The 25943-nt window shown below is 35.2% G+C and overlaps 1 protein-coding gene across 1 annotated transcript in view; it reads left to right on the top strand.

The window, feature by feature from the left end:
- The window catches only part of ABCB1 (ATP binding cassette subfamily B member 1), a 34877-nt gene extending 16049 nt beyond the window's left edge, over positions 1–18828 (top strand). Inside the window, exons 13-27 of the mRNA XM_062494675.1 lie at positions 699–869; positions 2041–2202; positions 3754–3966; positions 4769–4915; positions 5234–5338; positions 6593–6670; positions 8104–8187; positions 9118–9321; positions 11163–11263; positions 12194–12334; positions 13445–13601; positions 13934–14131; positions 15939–16145; positions 17077–17223; positions 18634–18828. Coding sequence (XP_062350659.1) covers positions 699–869; positions 2041–2202; positions 3754–3966; positions 4769–4915; positions 5234–5338; positions 6593–6670; positions 8104–8187; positions 9118–9321; positions 11163–11263; positions 12194–12334; positions 13445–13601; positions 13934–14131; positions 15939–16145; positions 17077–17223; positions 18634–18828 — 2310 coding nt within the window. The remainder of the gene's footprint in view (positions 1–698; positions 870–2040; positions 2203–3753; positions 3967–4768; positions 4916–5233; positions 5339–6592; positions 6671–8103; positions 8188–9117; positions 9322–11162; positions 11264–12193; positions 12335–13444; positions 13602–13933; positions 14132–15938; positions 16146–17076; positions 17224–18633) is intronic.
- Positions 18829–25943: the final 7115 nt, after the last annotated feature.

Below are 25943 nucleotides of genomic sequence, written 5' to 3'. Positions count from 1 at the left end.
AATGTTAAAAGTAGAAAAAAGATCCTAGAATTTTCCACTGCAAGAAAACTGAAAAACAACTTCTAGCTTAAACTGCAACATACTAGCATTTTGTGATTGGAAAATAGTAACATGAATATGGTAATGTTATAAATTATGATAGGCTATAGGTAAAAGGTAAAGGTATTGATTGGTTGTCAGGTATTAGGATGTTCTGCAGAACAAAAGTATATAATGCATTGTAACCTGAACTGGAGTTGGCTTCAGACAAGCCCACAGCTGAGGCTGACAAGCTGTGGGCTTGGCTCTTGTTACCTACGATCCATGAATTGCTGCATCATCTGGATACAATAAATAGCATTTTAAAGAGCCGGTCTGGAGTCCCGCATCCCTGGTTTCGTCTCTTACATTGATAGCTCCTCAGAAGGAATGCTTCTTAAGACAAGAAGCTATCCCTGGACCTGTGAATATGCAGAGCTATGCAGAGCTTCCTCACAGCTTTTGAAAATAATGTTAATTTCATAGCTTCAGGCAATGATTTGGCTGTCATTTGAAGACCTACTAGAATTCCAGGAACACAGATGATTAGTCAGCTTTATCCAAGTAGGTGTTTATTCCTGCAGAGAAAGAAGTTGTTACTGGCATTTCTGGCATTACTGACATCTTTAGAGGAAGGACTGTGCCACTGAGTGTTTTCAATCCATGTGTTTGTCTTGTAGAAGTTTGAAACTGTGGTTGGAGAAAGAGGGGCACAGCTCAGTGGAGGCCAGAAGCAAAGAATAGCAATTGCCCGAGCTCTGGTTCGCAATCCTAAAATTCTTCTGCTTGATGAGGCAACATCAGCTTTGGATACTGAGAGTGAATCAGTTGTGCAGGCAGCACTGGACAAGGTCAGTAGTGTTTTAAAATGAAGCATGGTAAGCAGGAGCCTAATATTTACTTCTTTCCTGGACGTTTGTTGAAAATAGAGACACATAAAAACACATATTATAAACTTTGATTTGGCAAATATTCTTCATACGGAGAATTTTTGCAGGTATTACAGGGAGAAATAATTTCAAATTAGAAGATGGAATCATACTTTCTGCATGATTAAGCTTAAATCAACATTTTCTTGGTGTAAATACCATCCTCGTCCATTATCTGTCTTACTGCCATTCCTATTGTTGTCAGTCACCTGTCCTTGCTGAGCTTCGCAAGGTTCTCCTCAGGCCTGTCAGAGACTTTCTGAATGCCATCCCTCCCCTCAAGTGAATAAACTGCACCACTCAGCTTGATGTCACCTGTAAACTTGCTGAGTGTGCACTCAATCCCATTTATCAGTATCAGAGATGAAGACACTGCATAGTATGGGTCCCAGTATGGACCTCTTGATGGACATCACTGAGGATTAATTCCATCCAGGTTCCAACAGGATTCCATTACTTGGGATCATTATTTTGATTATTTAAACTCAAATTTGCTAGATCACTTTAAAGCAGCCTCATAATTAAAATAAGAAGCTGTGATGTTTGAAACATTAAGTATATTATAGTTATAAATATCCAAAGAAAGGTACTTAGTTGCAATGCAATTCATGTGAAATTGCAGAGAATTTTATTTTTATTGTAGTCACTTGAGTTAGCAATGACTTAGTGCTTAAAACACTGCTATCTTTAAAAGTGAGTGTAAAATATTTTCTAATGTTTTTGAATATAAATTCTGCATGGATTTTAAGGTTTAAGTGGGCAACTATGGGCCTAAATCTAGAAAATTCTAGCATTTAAAAAAATGTTAGTGTTTATAATATTCTAAAATTTTATATATCAGGGGTATTTTAGATGTTTTTGATCAAAATTTGATGTGTCACAGTGAAGGATGATCTCTAATATTAAATTTCAAGCTTTAAATTATATTTCTGCTTTAAGGAACTCATTGGAATATGTTTTAATTTTTTTTTTCAGTTATGTTATTATGTGAACCATTTTAGTGTTTCTTTTAGGTCCTATTCAACTCTGCTATGAAGATGAACAGTTTTTGCAATTACTTATAAGTACTCCCACTAAACGTTGCTGTTTGCAGGCAAGGGAAGGACGCACCACGGTCGTGGTAGCTCATCGGCTGTCAACGGTGCGGAACGCAGATCTGATAGCTGTGTTCGAAGGTGGAGTCATCACAGAGCAAGGGAACCATGCCAAATTGCTTGAGAGAAAGGGAATCTACTACAAACTCGTTAACATGCAGGTAAAATTGTCTCTAGCTGTTGCCTCATTTTCTTTTTTTTTTTTTTCCCCACATCCATAGTCGTTTTAGCAGAGCTATGAGAAATTCTGCAGCATATTTTGATAATAGCAAAAAACTCGTGTACTTATGAAAGGAGAGTACTCATTTGAGAAAGACCACTAGTTTTGGTACAAGACCTGTTTAAACCCTGGGTAGTACATTTTTAATCCTCTAGGTATTTAAACTTAAAATATTCTTTTATGTTTTCCTTTTATGCAGTTAATGTAGAGCAGATAACTACAGTAGTTCGCTATTCCATTGCCTGTTCTTAGTGTGATAAAAGGTAAAATACAGTAGCTGACACTGGAGGAATAGAGCATGCATATATTAAGCTGTTTAGTTGTAATCCTTTCTCTGAATTCCTTTCTAAGGAAAATAAAAAGTGTTGAAATAGAGGAAAAAGAAAAATAATTCAGCTATGCCAAGAGCAAAAATACATTCTTAACTTATATAAACAGAAAAGAGATTGCAAATTATAATAAATTTCTGAAATGTATTAGTTATTAAATGAAGACCAAGATAGTTTGATACTTACATCCCAGTGTCCCATGCGACCATTAGGTTTTAGCAGATTTTCATCGTAGCCTTTGTTTTACTGCATAACCACTGTGTCCATTAAAGAAACTGAAACTGCCATTGTAGTATGTCAGACTGAAGAAGCTAACCAAACCAATTAAATATTTATTAATAGGAGAATGCATTTGATTAACTTAGATTCAAAGTAGCTTTGTATGCAAACAAATGTGATCATGGGGAAAATGCGGAAATACAAAATGGAAAAAAAAATAAAAACAATGAGAAAAGAAAATTAAAAATTGAAAGCAACTAAAAAGAGACACATTTATTAGTAGTGCAAAAAGCAGTAAGAAATAAAAATATTCTGGAAAAAATGAAACACAAGTTAAAGGCAACTTTGAATCCAGTTGCTATCAAATGCCTTAGGGGTGGGTAGACATGTATTTATTCTCTCAAAGAGGCTGGCAAAAGTACCACCAAGGGTAAGGTTCGTTTCTGGGCTGCTTTAGTTTTACAGTCAAAATCTCTTTTTGACTTGTTTCATGCTGAACTTCCTTATTCCATTTAAAGTCAAGAATTTTTTAGTGTGTTCTGCAGTAAAGGTGGTAATGTTTTATCTCTTCATAAATAAACTGTACATCCCACAAGAACTCATTCTAAAAGGTCCCAAGAAGAGTGCAAAGGGTTTACCCTCAATTTAAAACTTTTTGTTTAATTCATTAAAAAATAGAGCAGCTACTCTGAGTCCCCTGTCCTCCACTTACTGTAAGAGCTTTCATGAGAGATGCAAAACTCACATGTGACGAAAGCTCTGAAGATAGAGCTCTAATAAATATTAGACAGATTTTCATACCTCCTTAAGGCATTATATATTGTTTCCCCCATATCTCTTTAAACTGAAACAAAATTCCTTTTACTTTGATTGCCTCATAATTTTGAAACTTTGAAGTAACATATGCATATTTAATCTTAGCATCATATTCTTCCCAATTTTAGGCAATAGAAGCTGAAGTTCCATCATCAGAAAATTATGAGTATGTACTTCCATCATCAGAAAATTATGAAAATGTAAGTAGTGTCAAAAACCGTGAATCTGAACCAGAATTTGAAGAATCCTTAACCATAGGATTGAGAAGACGATCAACACGGAGAAGCATGAAAAAGCCAGGAGAACAAAATGACAGAACTGATGAGGAAAAAACTTCACCTGTAAGCATCTTTGCAGAGCTCTTAGTGAACTTGATTCCTTTAAACAAAGTTTGTTAAATTCATTCTCCTGGTGGAAAAAGGTATAAAAAGGAGGCATTGGAAAGGGATGAAGAAGGCATGAGAATTTTTAAATACTAAATAGCCTTGGACTGATAATATTCATAACCTGCTTTTTTAGGTTCAACATACATGATAATAGAAATAAAATGCTAATTTAAAAATCTGTAACAAAGATGATAAGTTTATTATTGAAAATAAATTTATTTTAAAAGAAATGTACTTACATATATTTACATACCATACCAACATAGTCTATACAGGTTAAACATTCATCTTTGGATAAGGAGCAAAATATTTAGCCCAACATGACAACTCTTACAACAAAACTTGCAAACCCCCCTCCTAAAAATATGATGGCATTCATATTTAGAGCAATTATTTTGCTGTTATAAATTACTTAATGAACAATTACTTGAATTAATCAAGCCATGGATTACACACAGCAATATGCCCAGATGAGTAGTTCAGTCATCACTGACCAATACCAAAGTATTCACCAACAAAAATTATATGGATAAACTAAAATAAAAAGATAAGAGCTGTAGTTACAGTGTACAGATCTTCCTTTCTTGTGTTAGAATAACAAAAAAAGGTACAATCATTTATTCATATTATTAAGAACTGTACATTTTTCTTCCGCTCAATAGCTTCTGGTAATAGGAAATTGATTGTTAATCTCTCCTTTTCTTAGTATTTCTTCAAATACATTCATATTTGTCCTAATGCAATTCACGTTCTTTAGGATGAAGAACTGCCTCCGGCTTCATTTCTGAAAATTATGAAGTTGAACAAAACTGAATGGCCATACTTTGTAGCTGGACTCTTGTGTGCAATTATTAATGGAGCTTTACAACCTGCATTTGCAATCATATTTTCTGAAATTATAGGGGTAAGTTGGAGTAAAATAAGCAAAGAACTATAAGCCCACAGAATTTACTTCTAATAAAATTCGGTTTAAGACAATCACTGCACTTTGAAGCTGGAGAGTGGATGAAGCACTCTTGCAAAAATCTGAAGAATTGTATGACACAAAATGCTAAAAATCTTGCTACAAAAATATGCTTGTTATAAATTAAATATTATGTAACATAGGATCAAATTTCATATGAATGCAATTGACTACCAAAAGAAGTTTCTGAGAAAGATGAGAGCATTTTAGAATGTTAGTTAATTTTATGAAAACGTTGTTTCAAATTTTATTTTATAGATTTTTTCAGAGTCTGACAAGGTCATCTTAAGAAAACAGAGCAACTTGTATTCACTGCTGTTTTTAGTACTTGGGATCATTTCCTTTTTTACTTTCTTTTTGCAGGTATGTTTTATTATTTTAACCTTATTGTAATTGTTCATCATGTTTTAGAAACCAGACCTGAAATATACTAAAATTTTGCATCTTCATAATATGTCTCCAACTCAAACCAGAACCTGTATTTATGGTTCTAGATATGTCTTGTGCTGAAATTTTTGCGACCTAGAGCTGCTTGTGTTTTAGAGTCTTTTGAACCTATTCAGACCTTTTAACTTCAGAAATTCCCATCTTGTTCAACAGTCAGATAGTTCTCAACACGAAACTCTAGATTTTCTCACTCTTTTTCCATTGCCAGCTAACAGGCAGCCTCTCTAGCCTTTATATTCTACCAGCCTCTTCTCACCCTCAACCTTTCTTATTTGAATGTCTTAGTAATTGAAAATCTATCAATCTCCTGCCTTTGTTCTCCAGTTTTTTTACCTCCCTAACCCTTTCCTTGCCCAAGGAAACGTCCCACATTTCTCCTGCGGGAGTCCCCAGAGGTTCCCAGGTCCAGTTTTTCAGGTAACACTCATCACACTGATACTCAGTTCCTCCTGCTGAAATACTAAGGGTTGTACCTGCTACAATAGTGCCACTTAAAAAGAAAAAAAGTAGTAATCATATGAAGTATTTTCATATATAGTCCAGTTTATAATTTAGGAACATATTGGTATAGTTTTATCTGTTAAATGACCCCAGAGAGTGAAATAATAACGTGCACTTGGGACAGCACAATAAACAGTCTCTTGCAGAAACGTGTTTTGTTTGTGGAACCATCTTGTTGCACGAGCAAAAAAGGCCTTGAGAAGGCTGAGTAGTATAGGGCTGTGATAGGTTTGCTCAGTTTAAAAATGTTCAGATAACTTTTTTAAATTTGACTGATGCATTTGACTTCAATGAACCTAGGTTGCTTTACAAAGTCTTTAATCTAAAATGAATGACATAAATGCAACTTGTTTAAATCTGACTTAGAGTGACTCAGACAAATTAAGTCAAAGGGTTGATTAGTGACCTTCTCCTTAAAGCAAGCTGGTGAAGCAGTGCTGGGAAATATTGCTGTGGTCTCTATATTTTTCTCAGAAATAATATTTGAATGTCTGTACTGTGAACCTACTAGAATATATGTATATTAAACCTGGGTTTACATTTGCTTTCTGCATACAGGACTTCAGTATTTTTTACTTTGACATCGTAAAGGCAATTTATCTAAAATATTTATTGAATAAACACAAACAGTGTAATACTATACTAAGCATTGTACTTTTTCTCAAACAGGGTTACACATTTGGCAAAGCTGGAGAAATTCTTACAATGAGGCTTCGATTCATGGCATTTAAAGCAATGCTTAGACAGGTAAAGATAATAAATATTTTGATTTCCCAGGCTTTGAAGAATAATTGATGGTACTGGTATAAATAACTGTATTCTACATCACTCTATCATACAGAGAAGATTGTTTAAATCAGACTAGAAACCAGTTTGATTAGTTACATGTGGTTAGGCAAAGTATCCTTAGAGGGAGAGTCTTAAATCAATACAAGAGCTTTTTATGTACTCCTTGCAATGACTTCGTCTTACAGCCAAGTTACAAGGGCCTGACAAGTTGATGTGTACCAGCAGTATCCCATTATCTGTTCATTTGCCTGCTTTGCTTTCCTTCTGCCCTTTCTCCCCTAAAGAAATGCAACACAACTTCCATTGTAACTCTTACTTTAGATGTCTGATTTAAACTGTGCTCTGCACAGACATGTGGGGTTTTTTTAATTTATTGGAAGTCTCTGTCCAAGCCCCCAAATCTATAATTGTCATTTGTTAATGCAATAATAAAATTGTGTATTGAAGAGTAAAACCACTTTCAGAGAATTAAAGTAGAAATAGAACATAATGTTGTGAAGTAATTCTAAATTGGCCTTAATTTTGCATGATTTAAGGATGATTAGTTTGGATTTTGAAATACAAATTATGATAGAGATGGAGTTTTAAGTCTTGCACATAAAGCTACATGTAGACACAGAATTTGATTCATATGAACATGACTATTTTCAATGTGACAGAAAACTGCTGTAGTCTGAAAAATTAGGATTTATAGATCTGCCATACTAAAAATCTAATGAGAAGGCAATCTTACAATTGTGTCTTGAGGTCACAAATTCCTGTAATACATTACCAGGACTTCATTCAATGCATAGTACACTTGTCAGTTTAAATCAGATATTTGGTTAGATAGTGCAACCTGTGTACCTGATCCCAACAATTAAATCAGACAGACCATTTTGGTTTTTAATTTGGTTTGGTTTGGTTTGGTTTAGTTTGGTTTCATTTAGTTTTGTTTCGTTTGGGTTTTTGTTGTTGTTGTTGTTGGCTTGTTGGTGCCTTATAGCTTCCAAATAAGCCTCTTCAATATGGGAAGAAGCAAAACAAGGAATATTTAATTTTTAACCTGCAAATGCTTTACACTTAACCCTTCCCCAAACAGCTTTGCAACCATGAGAGAGTGTAACCAAAGAGCCCTCTCCTCCAAGGAGATTCAGTGAAGGAGCAGCAGTGAGGGAGGGTAAATTTTGCTTTTGGGAATCTCTCAGCTTCTCCCCTTCCTTCTCAGCAGTGACAATGAATACATCAATGATTCACAACTTTACACTTCTTTCTAAGCATATTCAATGTGCAATGACAGAATAAACTTATTTAAATATGTAGAAGTGACACACTGCCACATACCAGATTTATTTAGCAGTTCATTTGAAATGTCCAAAACCTGATCTTAAAAATAATTTTTGCTACTATAGGATATGGGCTGGTTTGATAATCCTAAAAATACAACTGGAGCGTTAACTACAAGACTTGCTAATGATGCCTCTCAAGTGAAAGGAGTAAGTAAAATTTTGGGTTGGAAGTTTTCATATTTGGTTTAGCACGTAATTGACCGGCTGGATAACAGTCTTGATTTTGACGACTAAAACAGACTATAAAACAATAGCTGGTAGAGAATGTGCTGATGCACTTTGTGAAAATTATAGTAATTTATGTTTACAGACTAATTTCTAAACAAATTTTTTCTAAAGTTTATTATTGTGCTGTATTGTGAACTTCATTATTAAACAAATTTATTGGGAATCTCTTACCTAAGAAGTCTTCTTAAAGACATCTTAATCACCTGAAGACATACAACTAAATTTATTCAGTTTATGATCTCCTGCTATTTTTTGGGATGTACAAATTTCTTTTTTTTTTTTTTAAGTGAGCAATTTGTTTCCTTTTCTCTGTTACTTTTTGGACGTTCTTTCAGGGGTCTGTAATACCAAGCTGAAGTACACTGAATGTAATTATTTGCATAAGCTTAAGTAAATGTTTATGCTACGTGAAGTTATCTGCTGAATTTTATTTCTGAACTGAAGAATTCTGAAATATCTTTGGCTCTATTTCCACAGGAAAAGTTAAATATTTAATTTTTTTCTTCATTGGGCTCTGTGTGATGACTTGTAAAGCTAGCTCTGTGATCTAGAAAATATGACCGATTTTAATATTTAGATATAAATGTGAGTACATGGTGAAGTTTCAAGACCAGAATTTAGAAATTGCAGAGTAAATTTATGTAAACAGAATATGGGGAAAGAAGAAATAAATATAATCTAGATAAGTTTTACAAAAGCATTTAAGAAACTCCCATTTTGAAAAATAGCAAATCTGAGTTAAGACTTTCTAAGCAGTGTTTTGAGAATCAGGAACTTTGTGGGTGAAATTTTTTTTCCTTATTTAAAATGCAGTTATGTTAGTAAGAAATGCCTTTTTTCTTTCTCCAGGCAACTGGTGTCAGACTAGCATTAATTGCCCAAAACATAGCCAACCTGGGGACTGGAATTATTATATCATTAATTTATGGCTGGCAGCTGACCCTGCTACTTTTAGCTGTTGTGCCCATCATTGCAGTGGCAGGAATGATTGAAATGAAGATGTTGGCTGGGCATGCTAAGAAAGATAAACAAGAGCTGGAAACTGCAGGAAAGGTGGGTCTTGAGAAATTAATCTATTTCTCTATAATGTATACCATTATATTTACCAAAGCACTGTTAATGGATGTATGACTTCTGAATACAGAACATTTCACAATATGTAAGTTCCAAAGACAGCCAGGTACACCAGAGCATCACACCTCTTCAATAACAGTTGAAGGCTTATGTTATTAAGCAATTAATATTTTTGTAGTTGTTAAATATTGGAATGTGCTAAACACAATTCAGGCATATTCTCTTCTCATTCCTTTTCTAGACATCTTTGTTTTCCTTATTTTGCAACCATCCTCATTTTGACATTCCCTTTTTTTTTCCCCTGTCATCCTTTTTTTGGCATGCCATCTATCTTACGTTTATTACACTGCTCTTTTTTTTCTCTCCCCTTCTTCATTTTATTAATGTTTGCAGTGATAATATGTATATATCCACTGGTTTCTGTTTGCCACCTCTTTGTTTCTTGAGTGGAGGAGAAAGATGAGAACTGAAAAGCAAGAAGGCTAGACTCTTGTTTAACAAATTAAATGAAGGCATTTAATGTCACTTCATTCCAAAAATCTTTTTGGGACAGAACAACTATTTCATCACTTCCCAGATATTGCTTTCTTCAAGGTAAAACTTTTCTAAAATCTCTTCCTATGTCCTACTGTTTTTAAAAGTTGCTGAAAAGAAATTTTTTCTAAGGTCATGCAATTCCATTTCTTTTCTTTCAACTGGGTACATTTCTTCTGCTTCTGTCTGAGGGATGAGCATTTATTTTATGTTGTTTTGTTGTTAGATGTGACAGAAAATAGTTCACAATTCTTGGAATAGACACTAAAGACTTTCTTAATGCAGCTTATTGTGAAGAATTAGCACAGGTGTTACAAATATTTATATTTATATATTTTTTCCAAAACTTAAAGAAATATTTTTTTTCCATGGTAATGTGAGTTTCCCTTCTCAAGGCCACCTAAGCAAGCACTGGACTACAGACATTTTATTCAATATTAATTTTTAAAAAATGGGGTTTTCTTCAGTAAAAATAGTGTTCCACCTGGAAAAATTGCTTTCTGCAAAGAGTTGCTGAACTTAGGTTACTAAAAAACCTTACTTTATGGTCTTAGTTAAACTAAAATTACATTATATGTAATAATAGCAAAATGCATTAAAGCCTTGAGAGACTTTTCACAGAATCATCAAGATTGGAAGAGACCTTCAAGGTCATCAAGTCCAACCATAATGACCCCTAAACCATATCCCCAGGTACCACATCCTTCTCTTGAACATTTGCAGAGACAGTGGCTCCACCACCTCCCTGGGCAATCTATCTGAATGCCTGACCACCCTAACAGTGGATTTTTAAATTTTTTTTTAATATCTAATCTGAATCTCCCTGGTCACATTTATGCATACAAATGATTCTAAAGAATCTGCAAGATAAAATAAGGTGTCAGAGCAAATATTTACTGCTGAGCTCTCAGTTAGGGTCTAAGGCACCTAAATAACCTGGACATTTTGATTATAGCCCAAACTCAGCAGACTGGAATTTGAATGCTAATATGCCATTATTCATGTTGAGTATCTTCTCTATATTTGTTATTGCTGTCTGATGGTTTTCCACCATTTATTTGTAGAACATTAGAGAGGTCTTAACAGAAAATTCTGAGCATTGTAGGAAAATCTCATTGTCCTAAGAAGAAAAATATAAAATGCTTATTTTTATATCAATAGTCTATTATTTTAACAAAATATAAAGCATAAAATATAAAATTGTATTCCAACTGAATCTTTTATTAATTTAGAATAAGGAATTGCAACATACTTAACTTTTATTTAAAACATTTTTTCTATTGCAGATTGCCACACAAGCAATAGAAAATATTAGAACTGTGGTTAGCTTGACCCGAGAAAGAAAATTCGAGTCGATGTATGGAGAACATTTGATTGTACCATACAGGTATCATAAAAATAACTAAGCCAAAAAAAATCCATAATAAATTGCAAAAATTTACTTTGACAAATATAGATTTTTCTGTAGTGTGTATAATTTTGAGTATAATTTAATTATCACAGAATTAATGTCAATATTTTGCATATTTTTAGTAACAAATGCAATCACCACCAGTCAACATTTTTAAAAAAATATTTAATTAATTTTCTGTTATAATATCGGTATCTTCTATTGCAATGTCACTTGGTTTGGAAAAATGTTAGTTTAAAGTGAGCTTTCTAAGTGGTCCAATCTGAATTTCCACCTGATTTGTTTAGGATATTTAATTAAAACTTTTTCAATGTAAATTCAATATTACATTTAGCCGTTTTTTAAAGTGTTAGTAAGGTTGAAAACGTTCAAATAATTACTGGTTTGGGGCTGAAAATAAAGTAATATAAGTCTATCTGGACTAAATCAAAATTCAAAAGTCAAAGCAAGCAACTAAATAGATTCTACCAATTAAAGTTTTATTTGTTCCAGAATTGAATGTTTCCTTTTCAGACATCTATGAGAAAAGTAAATTAACACAGATACAATGGGAAAGAAGCAGGGGTGCCACTAATACATGTGGTTGGAGCACAGTGCAGGACATAAAAGATATTACTTAGCTCTTTCCTCTGGCTGATGGGTTTTTATCTCGCAATTTGCAGAACAGTTCCTAACCATTCTCAGGGTGACATTGATGGTATTGCTCCAAGACTTTATTCTCTCTGTTGTTCTAGTATAAATAAGAATTTATTGCCATACAAGAGAGAAGATGTGTTTTTAGTTAATGTTTCAGCATATGCAAACTTTCCATTCATAATAGTATCAATTGAAGTCAATAGTTTTTTGTGTACTAGGGCTTCAGTTTGACTGCACACTTTGATGAAAATATGCATTCTTTCTCTACAGAAACTCTGTGAAGAAGGCACATGTATTTGGCTTTTGTTTTGCCCTTTCACAAGCAATGATGTTCTTTACCTATGCTGGCTGTTTCCGGTTTGGTGCCTACCTAGTGGTAAATGGACACATGGAGTATAAAAATGTATTTTTGTAAGTATCTCTTTTGCAGTCCTTTTTCTGTCTATCCAGAAAAGTGATTTATAATTTAAGAGCAATAGCCCAATACAGGGCAATGGAAAGAGGTATGATAGACTGAGATCCTACTAGTGTGGATATCAGTGACTTGAATACCCAAGGTCAACCATGCTGGCTTTTTTGTTGCCAGCCTAATTAAAGATAGTTAACACAGCTGATTTTGACCAGAAGCTGTTAGAAGGCGTCCACATCCCATCTGCTAGCTGATCACCTCTAGTCAACTGGGTGAATTTTTTGTTAGATTTGAAGGGGAGGGCTTCAGCAAAAAACTGTGTGAGCCCTTCTAGGCTGTTAAAATGCAGAATAAAACAGATTACTTTATGTAGCTCTGGAAAGAAAAAAAAAAAAGACAAAATTAATAAAAAATAATCTACTTTACTTTGCCCTGAAACAGGCTAGGAGGTGTCATATGTCAAATAGCTGTTCTTGGTGATGATTTTGTTTCTATGGTGTGTGGCAGTAAGGAATAACTGAAGAGTTTCTTAACTATTCTAATGTAGCCTATAAATTGCATAAAATTCCATAAAATAAAACTCATCAAAAACATAGTTTTCAACCTTAATCAGTACTGTAAACCCTGCAATTCTTTTCCAGCAGAGATGTGGTAGAAAATTAAATCTTTATTGTCACCTTGTTACAGGCTTGATTTCTTATTTTCATTCATGCCTTAAAAAGTGATCACTAACTCCCAAAGGTCATTGAACCATAGAGAGGAAACCACGGTGATGACAGAACAGCATTAGAGTAACAATGTGCCATCCATTGACCCCCTTTCCTCTGAGCCCCTGCTGAGACTTAATATACTAACCAGAATTAATAACTAAAGAAATTGCTGATAATAAGTAATGAAAACACTGAATTTGGAAGGCAGGCATGTTTATCTCATGTCACTAAAAGAAGGTAAAAAGAAATTTCTGGGGGTAAATGAATAATTAAAGCACTAATAGTTGATTACTACTTTATTCTTTCTAATTTTAGCCTTCTTTTTTTTCTCAGAGAAGCCACATTTCCACTGTTCTTTTCTTCACTGTCTATTGATATTTTTTTTCCTGATTTCTTTTATAGAGTGTTTTCAGCTGTTGTATTTGGTGCAATGGCACTAGGACAAACCAGTTCTTTTGCTCCAGACTATGCCAAAGCCAAGATATCAGCAGCTCACTTGTTTCTGCTGTTTGAAAGAGTGCCCTCAATAGACAGTTACAGTGAGGAAGGAGACAAGCCTGTAAGTAAGCCATGTGTGATGGGTGATAGTATTTATTGGTAATAGGGACAGCACTCCCCTCACTCCCTTCAAAGTGATTCTTCCTCTCCTTCTGATTACATCCTTATCACAATGCATATCTCAAACTAAATGAACACAACATGGACCACATTCATGGAGATTTTAAAAAACCATCACATAGAGCCTTAGAGCATAGAGCACATAGAGCCAAAAGGGTATTTTTTTTAAAAATCTCCATGATTTCTGGGGGGATGGGGATACTTCTGCAATTCTGTGTTAATCATCTGTGAAATTGCCTTAAATATGTAACAGTGGTAATATTTTAATTGTAGGAAACATTTGAGGGAAATATAACAATCAAAGATGTGGTATTTAACTATCCGAACCGACCAGAGGTCAAAATCCTCCAAGGTTTGAATCTAAAAGTAGAAAAGGGACAAACTCTGGCTCTTGTTGGCAGCAGTGGCTGTGGAAAGAGCACCGTTGTTCAGCTGCTGGAGAGATTTTATGACCCACTTGATGGAGAAATGGTAAGTATTTTTGTAAGAACTTGTCAACAGGTTGGTTAAGTGAGGGTGTTCTTAACTGGGTTTTTTTGTGATAAGAACAATAGATATTTCTAGTTTTATTTTTTAAGTATTTTTAATATAAACATCAGGAGGGACTCAGTGTGTCTCCTTAATTAAATAAGATGTATCTAAGCCTCATTTTCCCACAGTACAATGAATTGATGAAGAGCTGTGTTGTAAAAATATGCCTGATCCACAGTTTCATGATGGCTTTAAATTCAGGGCAAATTTCTGAAGGTTTTTATAATAAGAACAGTTTAAAAACTAATAAATATATGTACCTATTTTTGTATGACCTAGTAATAGAATTTGCCATATATGTTCTTTCAAAAAAAAAGTGAATATTGACAAAAATATTTTTTAATAATTTTTACTTGTCAGAAACATCTTTATGAGTATGCCTGCTTATCAAGTGATAGATTGTAAATACTTTCAGTAATTTTGGTTTAAAATATATGTAGGATTTTCTATACTACTCATTCAGCGACTTTATAATTTTTTCACATAATGGTACTGTTAATTGCTGTTGTTCTTAGATGTAAATGTGCTCAGAGGTTTTGTCTGTAACAGAACATACATTTTGGCTTTTATGAGGTGAGAATAAGAAGGATTTTAAAACTTGTTTCTGAAGAGATACTCACAAAACATAAAACAATACTTAAATAAAGCCTAGATGCAATGGAAACGACTTTTTTGAGGTTAAAAGTGCCCAAAGAGGTTCAGTGTAGCAAAATGATGTGTAGAAAGAAGCAGCATAGGCGCCCCAAAAGTGTGTTTAACAAAGTGCAACTTCCTTACCAGTGTTTCTGACCTTGTGCCCTAGATAAGCATCAATATTTTAGTGAAGGATAAAGCACAGAGCTGTGCCATAGAAATCCCAAAAGTGTTGGAATAATTCTCAAGCTGAGTTGCACTGCCAACTGAGTGAAAGGGGCTTGGCTTAAAGCAGAAATTGTCAGAGCAGCTGTTCACAGCAGGTCCCTCATTTCATTGGATTTTGAATCAGGCTCATTATGACACCTTTTCCTTTGAAGAAAATGTTATATAGGCTGAAAATTGACTGTTCTAGCACCAGCTATGGAGTTAGTAAAATAATCTCCTCCAATAGCCAGGCTATGAAGGGGCAATTCTTCAACTACCCAGCTGATCATGTCACCCAACAGAGAGCCTGTGTGCTGCACTGGGTCACTCCAGTGGAGATTTAACAGCCCTTTTAATGTCCTGGTATATTTGTGACCAAGTTAAGGTGACTTGTGTAATTATGAAGCTGATACATTAAAAAAAAATAAATTCTGTTTTCATTTATCTGATGGAAAATGATAGCAATTTAACAGGCAAATTTAGCAGAAGTATGAGAGAGTGGCCAATAAGGAAAACTGGCTGCAAATGACATCTCAAGGAACACAGAAGTAAATTTCTTCTTTATAGATGCAAAATAGAGGAAAATTTTCCTGCAGAAGAAACAATTGAAAGAACTTTACGCAAAGTTCTTTGAAGTTGCCTCAGTATATCCTATCTTCCACTGCCTTCAAAATCCTAATTATATATTGAAGTAAAGAAAAAGACTGAGGTAGCATTCACTTCTATTAATTAGAAAATCTTGGAACATAGATGAGAAGGAAGGGAAGGGATTATGTGGGCTTGCAATTAGTAAGAAAGAGCTAAGGAAAAGAGCTGCAATTGCACAACTTCTGTGTATGAATTTACAGTAAGTTCTCAAATTCATATATAGCCATGTGACTAAAATCTAAAATATTTGCTTTCTCAGCTTTTTGATGGCAAAAATGCAAAGGCACTGAATATCCAGTGGTTGAGAGCTCATATTGGTATTGTCTCACAAGAACCAATCCTGTTTGACTTCACTATTGCTGAAAACATCGCCTATGGAGATAACAGTCGGCAGGTGTCCTTTGAGGAAATTGTTAGTGCAGCCAAAGAAGCCAATATTCATTCCTTCATTGACTCACTGCCAGATGTAAGTTGTTCCCTTTCTTGTCTTCTCAGAACTGCAAGTGAACTAGAGTGGCAGGGAAAAACTGTGTCTGCTTATAATTACCTGGGGTACGATAATTCTCTGAGTTGAAAATAAATCTGAAACAATTTAAAAAATATTTTCCTTACTTGATTGTGTTTACCACACTTATTTTAACTCTGAGAGATCCCACTGTCAGGTGGAAAGTGGAACTTTTAAGACCACAGGGAAGTAAATACACAATTATAGCTAACGGAGAGCTGGTAATAAGGGGTGGGATTTTTTTAAATTGAACATTTCTTTTTAACCTCCTGTCTGTCTCAAGCATATGTAAAAGATTTTGCTAGACTGATGAGTTCACACTTTCTTCCAGTTATACCTAGCCAGAATTTAAATTTCGAGTATTCCTACGGTCTGAAAATTACTAAGAACTTTTTCACCTATATATATGAGACAAGCAATGATAATAATAATGTAAGACTGAGCATCTTGGGTCAAATGAAAGGTCTGCCATGCACAAAGTCTTGTCCTATGCAGTGACCAGGAAGACATAATTACAAGTATTCAGAAAGGCTAAAAGCTAATCACGTTCCCCCTGAATACTCATCTCAGTTTGCATGATTTTTCAGAGTTTGAACCCCAGTATTGTCACACTTTCACTGACCTTTGGTGTTGTGTCATCTGATTGAGAATAACCTTGCCAATTTAACCTTAGAGTAGCTTGTTGCTATGAATTTATTAAGCACTTGATGCTAAAAAGAAGTCTACCAGTGAAAGATCCATAGATGGAAATTCTGGTCAGTTGTTTTCAGAAAGCTACTGGTGTGGAATATGCAGATTGTGGGAGGCTGGTGTCAGAGCTGATACGCTTCAATATACATCCAAACTGATTTTTATTCACAGCCTGAATTTAATGTTTGGGGGTTTTTTTCAGAAATACAATACCCGTGTAGGAGACAAGGGAACCCAGCTTTCTGGAGGCCAGAAACAACGTATTGCTATTGCCCGAGCTCTTGTACGCAAACCCCAAATTCTGCTTCTGGATGAAGCTACTTCTGCCTTAGACACAGAAAGTGAAAAGGTAACTTAAGTCTGAGCCAGGAATCTGGATTCTATTATTATTATTATTATTATTATTATTACTGTTTTTACTCCCACAGTTTAAAGCCAAAAGCTGGAAATATGGTGTCTTACGCAAATTACATATTTTGGTAAAAATAGACAGATCTAAATGTCCTCCTGGAGGGAAAAAAATAAAAAAGGATTTTTTACATCTGTATGGCAGTAGGCAGATAGAAGTGCTATGAAGAATGCATTCCTTAGCCTAGAAGTCTTCAGGCTTCAACTGAGAAAGTGCTGTCAAAAATGAATCAGGACACACAAACTGCAGAAGCCAAAAAAGATTGAGGATGCTGCCAGAGAATGTTGGTTGGGTTGGTTTATTTCTGTGAAACTGTGAAATGTGACTTTCTTAAGTTTTCTTTCTTCTCCCATTCTCTGGTCCTTTCTACATGTTCATGACTAAAATGGAAATTTCAGGTGAAAATTGCTAAAAACATTTACTTATTTTTTAAGCCCAAAGCTGTAATCTTGATACTACAGAAGTACAATCTAGCTGTAGAAGATTAACAGATTCTACCAAAATACTTACTATTTATGAGGCAAATATTATATCATATATTATAATCTGAAAAGTTAAAATTTTCTACTAAGTTTTGATCAATTGTAGGCATGAAAAAATGAGGTTAAAGGAAAAATGCCATTAAGTAATCCCACGATTTATTGTTTTCTTGATTATATACCAGTTAGGTATTGAAATTTAACTTTTTACTTTATTCTGCATTAATAAACATAAGGAATAAATACAGGAAAGCACAGATTGTTTTTAATATCTTTCTGCCAGTGATAGCTTTAAGAAAATGTGATTCATGAGACTCACTGTGAAATTATGAGAACTAGCATGATAGCAGTTACCCAGGAATACTGACTTGACTTCCATATATAATTAATCAGTCATGAAAGGAAGCTGTGGAGGTCCCCAGTTAAACCTCCTCTTCCCAGAGAGGCCAATACTGAACTCAAATTTAGCTTACTTTATGCTGTGTCTGGTAGGGTACTTGAAAATCTCAAGGATATTCAGTAGAGATGTTTTTGTCCTTGTTCCAATGCTAAATTATCCTTGCAGTGAATCCTTTTTTTATATCCAGTCAGAACATCTCCTACCAATTAAGACCATTTTCTCATTTTTCCTGCCATGCATCTCAGTAATGAGTCTGTTTCCTTCTAATTTTCTAAACTATCACAGCGTTATCCACTCTAACAGTCTGGACTCTGCCAACGCAGGCTAATTCTAAATTGAGAAGCTTGAGCAACAGATATTCCCTCTCCTTCACTGTCATATTAGAGTGTACAGGTGGCAGTTGAGGTATATCTCACAACAGCTGCCAGAATAGTTCACCTTTTGGTGATTGTGTATTTGTTCATTGTGCAGATTGTCCAGGAAGCGCTGGATAAAGCTCGAGAAGGTCGCACGTGCATCGTGATAGCTCATCGCCTCTCCACCATCCAAAATGCTGACAAGATCGCTGTGGTCCAGAATGGCAGGGTCGTAGAGCAGGGCACCCATCAGCAGCTCCTGGCTGAAAAAGGCATCTACTATTCCCTGGTCAATGTTCAAAGTGGGTAATGCAACATCTCAATTAAAGGGAGTACTTAGCTCTGAATTGTCACTGTGGCTACTTTTGCCATTGCAATTATTTCAATATCAACAGTCAGTCTTTGTACTTTTGGTTTTCTTCATTCCTTTCATAAACCAAAGAAATACTACGTAAATGTGTACCAGTTTCTCACTACTAGTTTTCATTATTCAAACCTCTTTTTTATGTGGCCAAAGCAGATGCCCATTGCACTCATGAAAGTAGAAGCATGCTAAGCCAAATGTAATTAATATTAGCTTGCTTTGAACTCTTTCAAAATTCACACTAATTAGGTGTAAGCAACTTGGAAATATTTTCATGCTCATTGAAAACAGTTTTGCTCTTGTCAGAAATAAATCTCAAGCCTTATCCTCACTGTGCCTGTGTAAGACAGTCCTGGCCTGTTAGGCTTGTTACCAATTGTTATGAGAACTTTCAGGTCAGCTGAAGCTTGATGCCAGATGTTTCTTGTTATGGTGTGGAGTTTTATCCTGGGTTGTCAGCAAAGGCCTTGAAAATATGGGCACAGGCTGAAAACAAAGGTCCCACAACTGTACCTACTGATGGTAGTTACTGATCATTGAAGAGTTGCAACCTTAAGAGATGGGAAAAGACTGCTTGAAATGAAACAGAAATTAAACAGTAGATAAGGAAAAAACCCAAGACCACAACTGATGGACAAGACAAGGCATCTGCTGCAAGCCTGGGGAAGTCTCTCAAAGTCCTATGAGTCAGAGGTCAAGGACTGAGCTCTCTAAAGACTACAATATTTTATACAAGGTGAAAAACCTGGATTTGGACTTGGAGGAGGGGGAAGGAAGGCACCCTTTTCAGTGTTGACATCCTTGGTTGAAGAGCTTTTGAACCTGAGCACTGCCCTGACTGAGACTCTCAAGGACCGTAACCATTGGTGCTGAATTCTTGGCATTGGCTCTGGGATATTGTATATTATTTGCTAATATAGGATGGCTGTTAAGGGCTAACTGCTTTGAATATGGAGTAATATTGATTAATAACTATTAATAACTTAACAGTAGAAATGTATTTTGCTAGTGAGTATTTATGCAGTAAAGTTTTGTTTTTAAGTTTAAAACTGTCTTGATTAATCAATTGTCCACACTCCTGTCGTAGCCATTTCTCATTCCCTGAGATTTATACATATAGCCTGTCTTACCTACACCTAGATATTTACTCACGCAGAACCAGTCTGTAGGAGACAGGTTCATCAATTAGGCTCAACCATGTACTAATTACACTCTACAGAATGTTGATTGATGCAGTCTCATTGTATTCCTCTTGAATCACATGCCTATTTTCTTTTGGTTCTGTCTTAGATGGCAAACCAGTTTGACTGGAAATTTTGTTTGTTTCCTATTTATTGTTTGACACAATAAGGTTGTTGTCTGTCAATAAGGGTATTACTCTGCATAATAATATAAATAAGTTATACTTGCAATTGTAAGAATGAAATAGGTACTTCAACATTATAGTCTGAAGATTCAAGTAAGAACACACTTAAACTGATGCTTTTTACTCAAAGCCGGATATTTGTATTTTGTTTTTAAACTAGAATTTGTAATTGTTGATGATATATTTTCTAATTATTTGATTAGTAATGATTGGGTTATTTCCCCAACCCATTTCAACAATGCTTGATTTACCAGACCAATTTAGCTCTTTATGAAAATCAAGATAGCACTGTAAATATTTTACCAAAAACATTCGAAAAGCAATTATTTAAATTTTGGCCATATTGTTTAAAATATATTTCAGAAATTCACATCAAATGCAGAAACTTTCTGAAACAATCTATTTCCACCTATTCTTTTATTCTACATTTTAAAAGAATATTTGTTGAAACTTGTGCAAAAGTTAGTATGATAATTCCAAGCCCACTATAAATGCTTGAGGAGCTATGCTGCTGCTCACAATTGCATCCTTTTCAGATTTTTTTGTCAGAAGACCATGACAGCCATATTACTACAATTGAGCTACCATTCCATACCTCATCATGTAATTTATAAGCACAAAGCCAGAAGGACGAAGACACCTCCAAAAATGTCTTCTTCATCATATTCTATTCATACACTTTTAAATTGCTTTATCCAAAGGAAGGGTTGACTGAACTAGGACAATTCTGCTTTAAGGACCATTATTCTATCACACCTTTCCAAGGGGCTTAAGAGGTCTTACTCCTTAGCTCTGCCTTTTCAGTTAGGCTCTGACCATTCTGGTGCCCCTTGATGTCATAAGACACTTGTGTGACCTCTAAGTCCCCCTTGTTGGAGTAGTCAGCTCTTGTCTTTGCCCTAAGCACCTTGAACACAAGATGTCATGTATATATTGTTATTCTGAAACAATAGGCCTCTTTTCCTCTGAGAGTCTGCAGCCATTTCAAGCAGTACTCAGTGTTTTGAGGGGAGGCAATTTAATGTTTTCCCACACATTTCTTGTGCCTCTAGACTCATTATCTCTCTTTAGAGAGATTGTCAGCATTGACACCACCTTGGCGATCCTAACCACTTTGCAAGCAAATGCCACTGACTGTGGGGAAACAGAAATCAAGGACTAAAGTTCAGCAGCCTGATAGCACTCCTTCTGAAACAACTAGTCAAAATAGAGTTCTCAGAAGAAAAATAGGATTTTGGTCTAGAAAGTCATTCTTACTGCAGATTTTTATCTGGCTGTTAAATACCGGTGTCCTATGGCCCAGCTTTCTCCAGCATATTGACTCCTGCAAGGATAATTGGCTGTTCCTTATGCCACACCTTGAATGAATTCCCTACTAAAATTAGCATCTTAGATCCTTCATTACATAACGTTTTATTAAAGTAGATCCATAAACACTGGCTGCAGCCTTACATTCACCAAGCCAGAGGTATCTTTAATGGAAATACTAGAAATTGAATGGGGCTGCTTTAAAATGTACCAACATTTAAAGTCATTGATGTTTTAGATAACTTAAATGTGAATATTGTGCTTTTATGTATAGTCTCTGAGTAGAAATGGTATCATTCATTTGCCTAGTAAAGGAGATAAATATGTTAAGAATCTTTTTTGAATACACATACACTTGTTCTAAGACAAAAAAACCCAGGCCCCTTACACCATCTAACAAACATAAATAGTTTTATTTCTGTGAAAATTTTGATTTGGTTCTCAAATCAGATGAAAAAGGGGTAAGTGAACAGCTTGAATAATTCAAGAAAAAAAATTCAGTTCATTATATATAAGATGTTAAAATGAAGCAATGTTGAGGGAGAAGGAATGCATATACCCATATGACACAGGAACTGTGGGTCCTCACTGATGTTTCAAATGTCCATAATTAGGGCAGCTTTCATTACAGCAATATAAAAAAGCCAGGGCAGAACTTAGAAAGAATGAAGCTACTATGGAATTACAGAATGACTTGGGTTGGAGGGGACCTTAAAGAACATCTAGTTCCAACCCCTCTGTTGTGGGCAGGGACACCTTCCACTAGACCAGGTTGTTCAGAGCCACATCCAAGCTGGCCTTGAACACTTCCAGGGATGGGGTATCTGCAACTCTTTTGGGCAACCTGCTCCAGTGCCTCACCACATTCAGAGTAAGGGTTTGTTTCCTAGTACCTCATCTAAGCCTGCTCTCTTTCAGTTTGAAGCCATTTCCCCTTGTCCTGTCCCTACGTGCCCTTGTAAGTAGTGTAGGTGCACAGTGACCAGCATTATCTACTCTCTGTACTGCTGGGGCTGTGACAAGCTGTTTGGTTAGCACTGGCACCACACTTTTTCTCTTTCTAGGCATTCTTGTCCTTCCCCAGGATTAACGTCTTTCTACCCTCCATTTTACATACATCACATTTTGTACAGCTTTCATTTTGGATTAATTGATGTGCCTGCTTGTTGTAGAAGCTTTTCAGTCATTCTTTGGTATGCATGTATTTAATAGTGTTGTAAAGCAATACATCATTTTCATAGTGTTCAACAAAGAAAAAAACAACAAAAATCTTTACACATATTCCAAGGGATGAGTAGGAAAAGGCACTGTGAAATGATATGTATTTCTCCATCCATCAGAGGAATTCCTAATCTAAATTTGCTCAGGATTTTCTTTTGGGGAGCTCTACAGAAGATTTATCTACACGTATCTGTCTATTTTTCACTGTAGAAGATGAGTTATTAAAGATCAGAGTTATTTACATATCTGCTGAATCAAAAACACCTTAGACACTATTCCTCATGCATATTAGAGTTGTGAATTACAGTTCAGGATGCTAATATTTCCCTGTTCAGACTGTTAATGGTACATTCAGTGAGGCATACAGCAATCTAGTTTTGCAGATGTTTATAATTTCTTTTCCTGCAGTTTTCTGAGGAACTTGATAAATAATCAGAAGCTTGGTTGCTCACTTGGCACTTGTATGTAGACATTTGAAATCTTTCCTCTAAAGATATGATTGTTCCTTCTAGTTCTCATTTCCACTCTACTACCTATGATACTTTAGCAGTAGGAAAAATGTATGTGATTTCCATCTAAGAGTATTTCCTTTCAAAATGAAACAAAATTTCAAAATACCTTTCAAAATTTCTCTATAAGTACTTGTGAAAAATTGAAATACTAGAAGTAATTTCTGTGTTTGGACTTAACACCAGTTTCCTTTGAGTTCATGATGAAAGGTGTGTATTTTCTTCTTTATTACTCTATTCTGTAAATCAACAATTTTTCTTCCTATGGCCATGTCTTTAATTTGCCACATGATGGCCTCATTTGTTCACAAAATGGCTGCACTGATCTGCATTGTCTTTTATTTCTTTTCTTTTCACTTCTTCATGTATGTCTTGTTTGACATACAATATATTCAATGTTCTTCTAACTTCTATATGCAGTGTTCTTCTAACCTGAACAGCAATATTCTCTTTCCTGCCTAAGGGATCAGCACATCACATTTACAGTCCTGACAGCATTGCTGCCATGTCTTTTAAAGTCAGAATTCCTAAGACCTAGACTAAAGCAGTAGACACTAGCTGCCCTTCCCAACTTCTACTATGTCAAGCAGACTTGCTGGAGGCAATCCATGATGGTAGATAATCTTTATCTCCACGATCAAATCAAAGGCCTTCCATGTATTTCTTCTTAATTTAATCTAATTTGTCACAAAACCTATTAAGATAAAGGAGAAGGATAAAGAAGAATCGTCCATGTAAAAAGTATTGCAGAGTATTATATGAGCAAAGAAGCTTTCCATTTAGTCTGGGTAATTTGTTTCCAGATACAGAGTTTGAGTTTCATTTTTTTGAGCAACTTGCTTCCTTTAGAGAAATTGCATTCAACACCACTATCATTCTACATTGAATTTCATGTGAATTTCATGACCTCTAAATTTTACAGAACAGATATAGGAATTCAGAAAATATGGTATTAAAATGCCACATTTACATTAAAGTGAAACTGCTCTTCTGTGAGACAACAGGCATTTTACCACCAACATCAGTACTTTATACTAGGTGAATTTAGTATTGCCTTTTAATGGAAAATAAAAGCATTAAATAGTTGCTTGATTTTGCAGCTGTGGACAGGAAATTCAGGGTTTGGTTCAATTTAATATATCACAGACTTTAAAACAGATCTTCAATGCACTTTCATATGACCTAAATGAAAATAATTTTAAAATAATTAACTGTCTAATTGGTTAAACTGACTGCAATGAGGACACAGAGATGGTTTATTGCTTTACACTGAGAAAATTCTGTTTCTGGGATGACATTGCTTCACAAGCTGAAAATAATTCTCAATAGCACACCAATTAACTTCTCATTGGGGGTGAATATGTATGTGCACAAACACTACTCTTTTTTGAATCCAGTAGCAGAAGAAACAGCAATGGGTCCAATTGCACCTGAACATGAGAAAACAATTTATCATTGTGGGGATGGATGAACACTGAAACATGTAGCTTAGAGAGGTTGTGGAGTTTGCATTCAGCTATCCAAAACTAAACTAGCTATAGCCCCAAACTACTTGTTCTACTTGGCCCTGCTTTAGCTAGGCTTTGGACTCAACAATCTCCAGAGGCGCCTTTCAACTCCAGCCATTCTGTTTTTCTGTGCAGGAAAAATCGTGGTTAACCATGTGGATCCAACCAAGTAAATACATCCACTCCCTATGGTGGCCTTCAGTATGTCAAAACCTTTCAGTGCATCACAAGCTGTATGAAGAAGTAATTAGTTATCAAAAAGTGCTTAAACACAACTTCACAGACTTTTGTACAAAGAGTAGGTGAAAGTCTCCCATGCCTCAAAGAAGAAAATAAAATGATAAAAGGAATGTTACAGAAATACCTTATGACCTCTGCTGACAGCCTGAGGCAAACAATCAGATTTGGGTTTTGTCTGCCAAAGGAGAAAGAGGTTGTTTTTTCACTCTTACCAACAAGCCATCATTTCTAACAGAACATTGTTTTGACATTCTGACAGTAAGCCATGACTTTACTCAGTAAAAGACAGGGACTAGCAAACTTTTGTTCTTAGGAATTGCAGAAAATTAATCACAGGACAGCCACAGGCAGCTGGAGAATGGATGCTCGGGTACTGCCATGGTTGCTTCTCTCTGCTCTTCTGAGAGCAGATTTCCCCTTCCCCTCTGCCACCTTCTCATGCTACCGCATTGCTGTAAGACTCTCAAAGGCCACCCTGAGAATTCATAATGAAAGGAGGACACTGATTTCCTCCACGTTTCTGAGAGCTCTCATGCTACCAAACCTCATTTTGATCAAATTTCTTTTTGTTTAATTTTTTGAGTTTTTCATCCCTTCTCAACCAACGCTATCAAACACTGAAAAGACAACACTGATTTTCTAGATGTAAATACAGCCATCCATTAAACCAATTCTAGAGAGAAAATATAGCATAATTTAAAGCTTATTGTAAAATTCTCTAAATTTTTCTTGATTGGTACATCAGTGAATAATTTTTCTAAGAGATTTTCCTTACACTCTGATGGGAAAGCTGGAGGAAGAAATGACCAGGTAATAGGAAAGTTTTCAGTCAAACCATGGCTGTTCTTCTCTTGTAATAGAGTTCTCAAGTTAACGTTCCCTAAAGATTATCCAAATATTTGGTTAATC

The sequence above is a fragment of the Cinclus cinclus genome, chromosome 1 (genome assembly GCF_963662255.1).
Source record: "Cinclus cinclus chromosome 1, bCinCin1.1, whole genome shotgun sequence".
NCBI classification, from domain to species: Eukaryota; Metazoa; Chordata; class Aves; order Passeriformes; family Cinclidae; genus Cinclus; species Cinclus cinclus.
The sequence above is the reverse complement of the archived record's forward strand: the minus strand, read 5'-3'. Positions and strand labels throughout refer to the sequence as shown.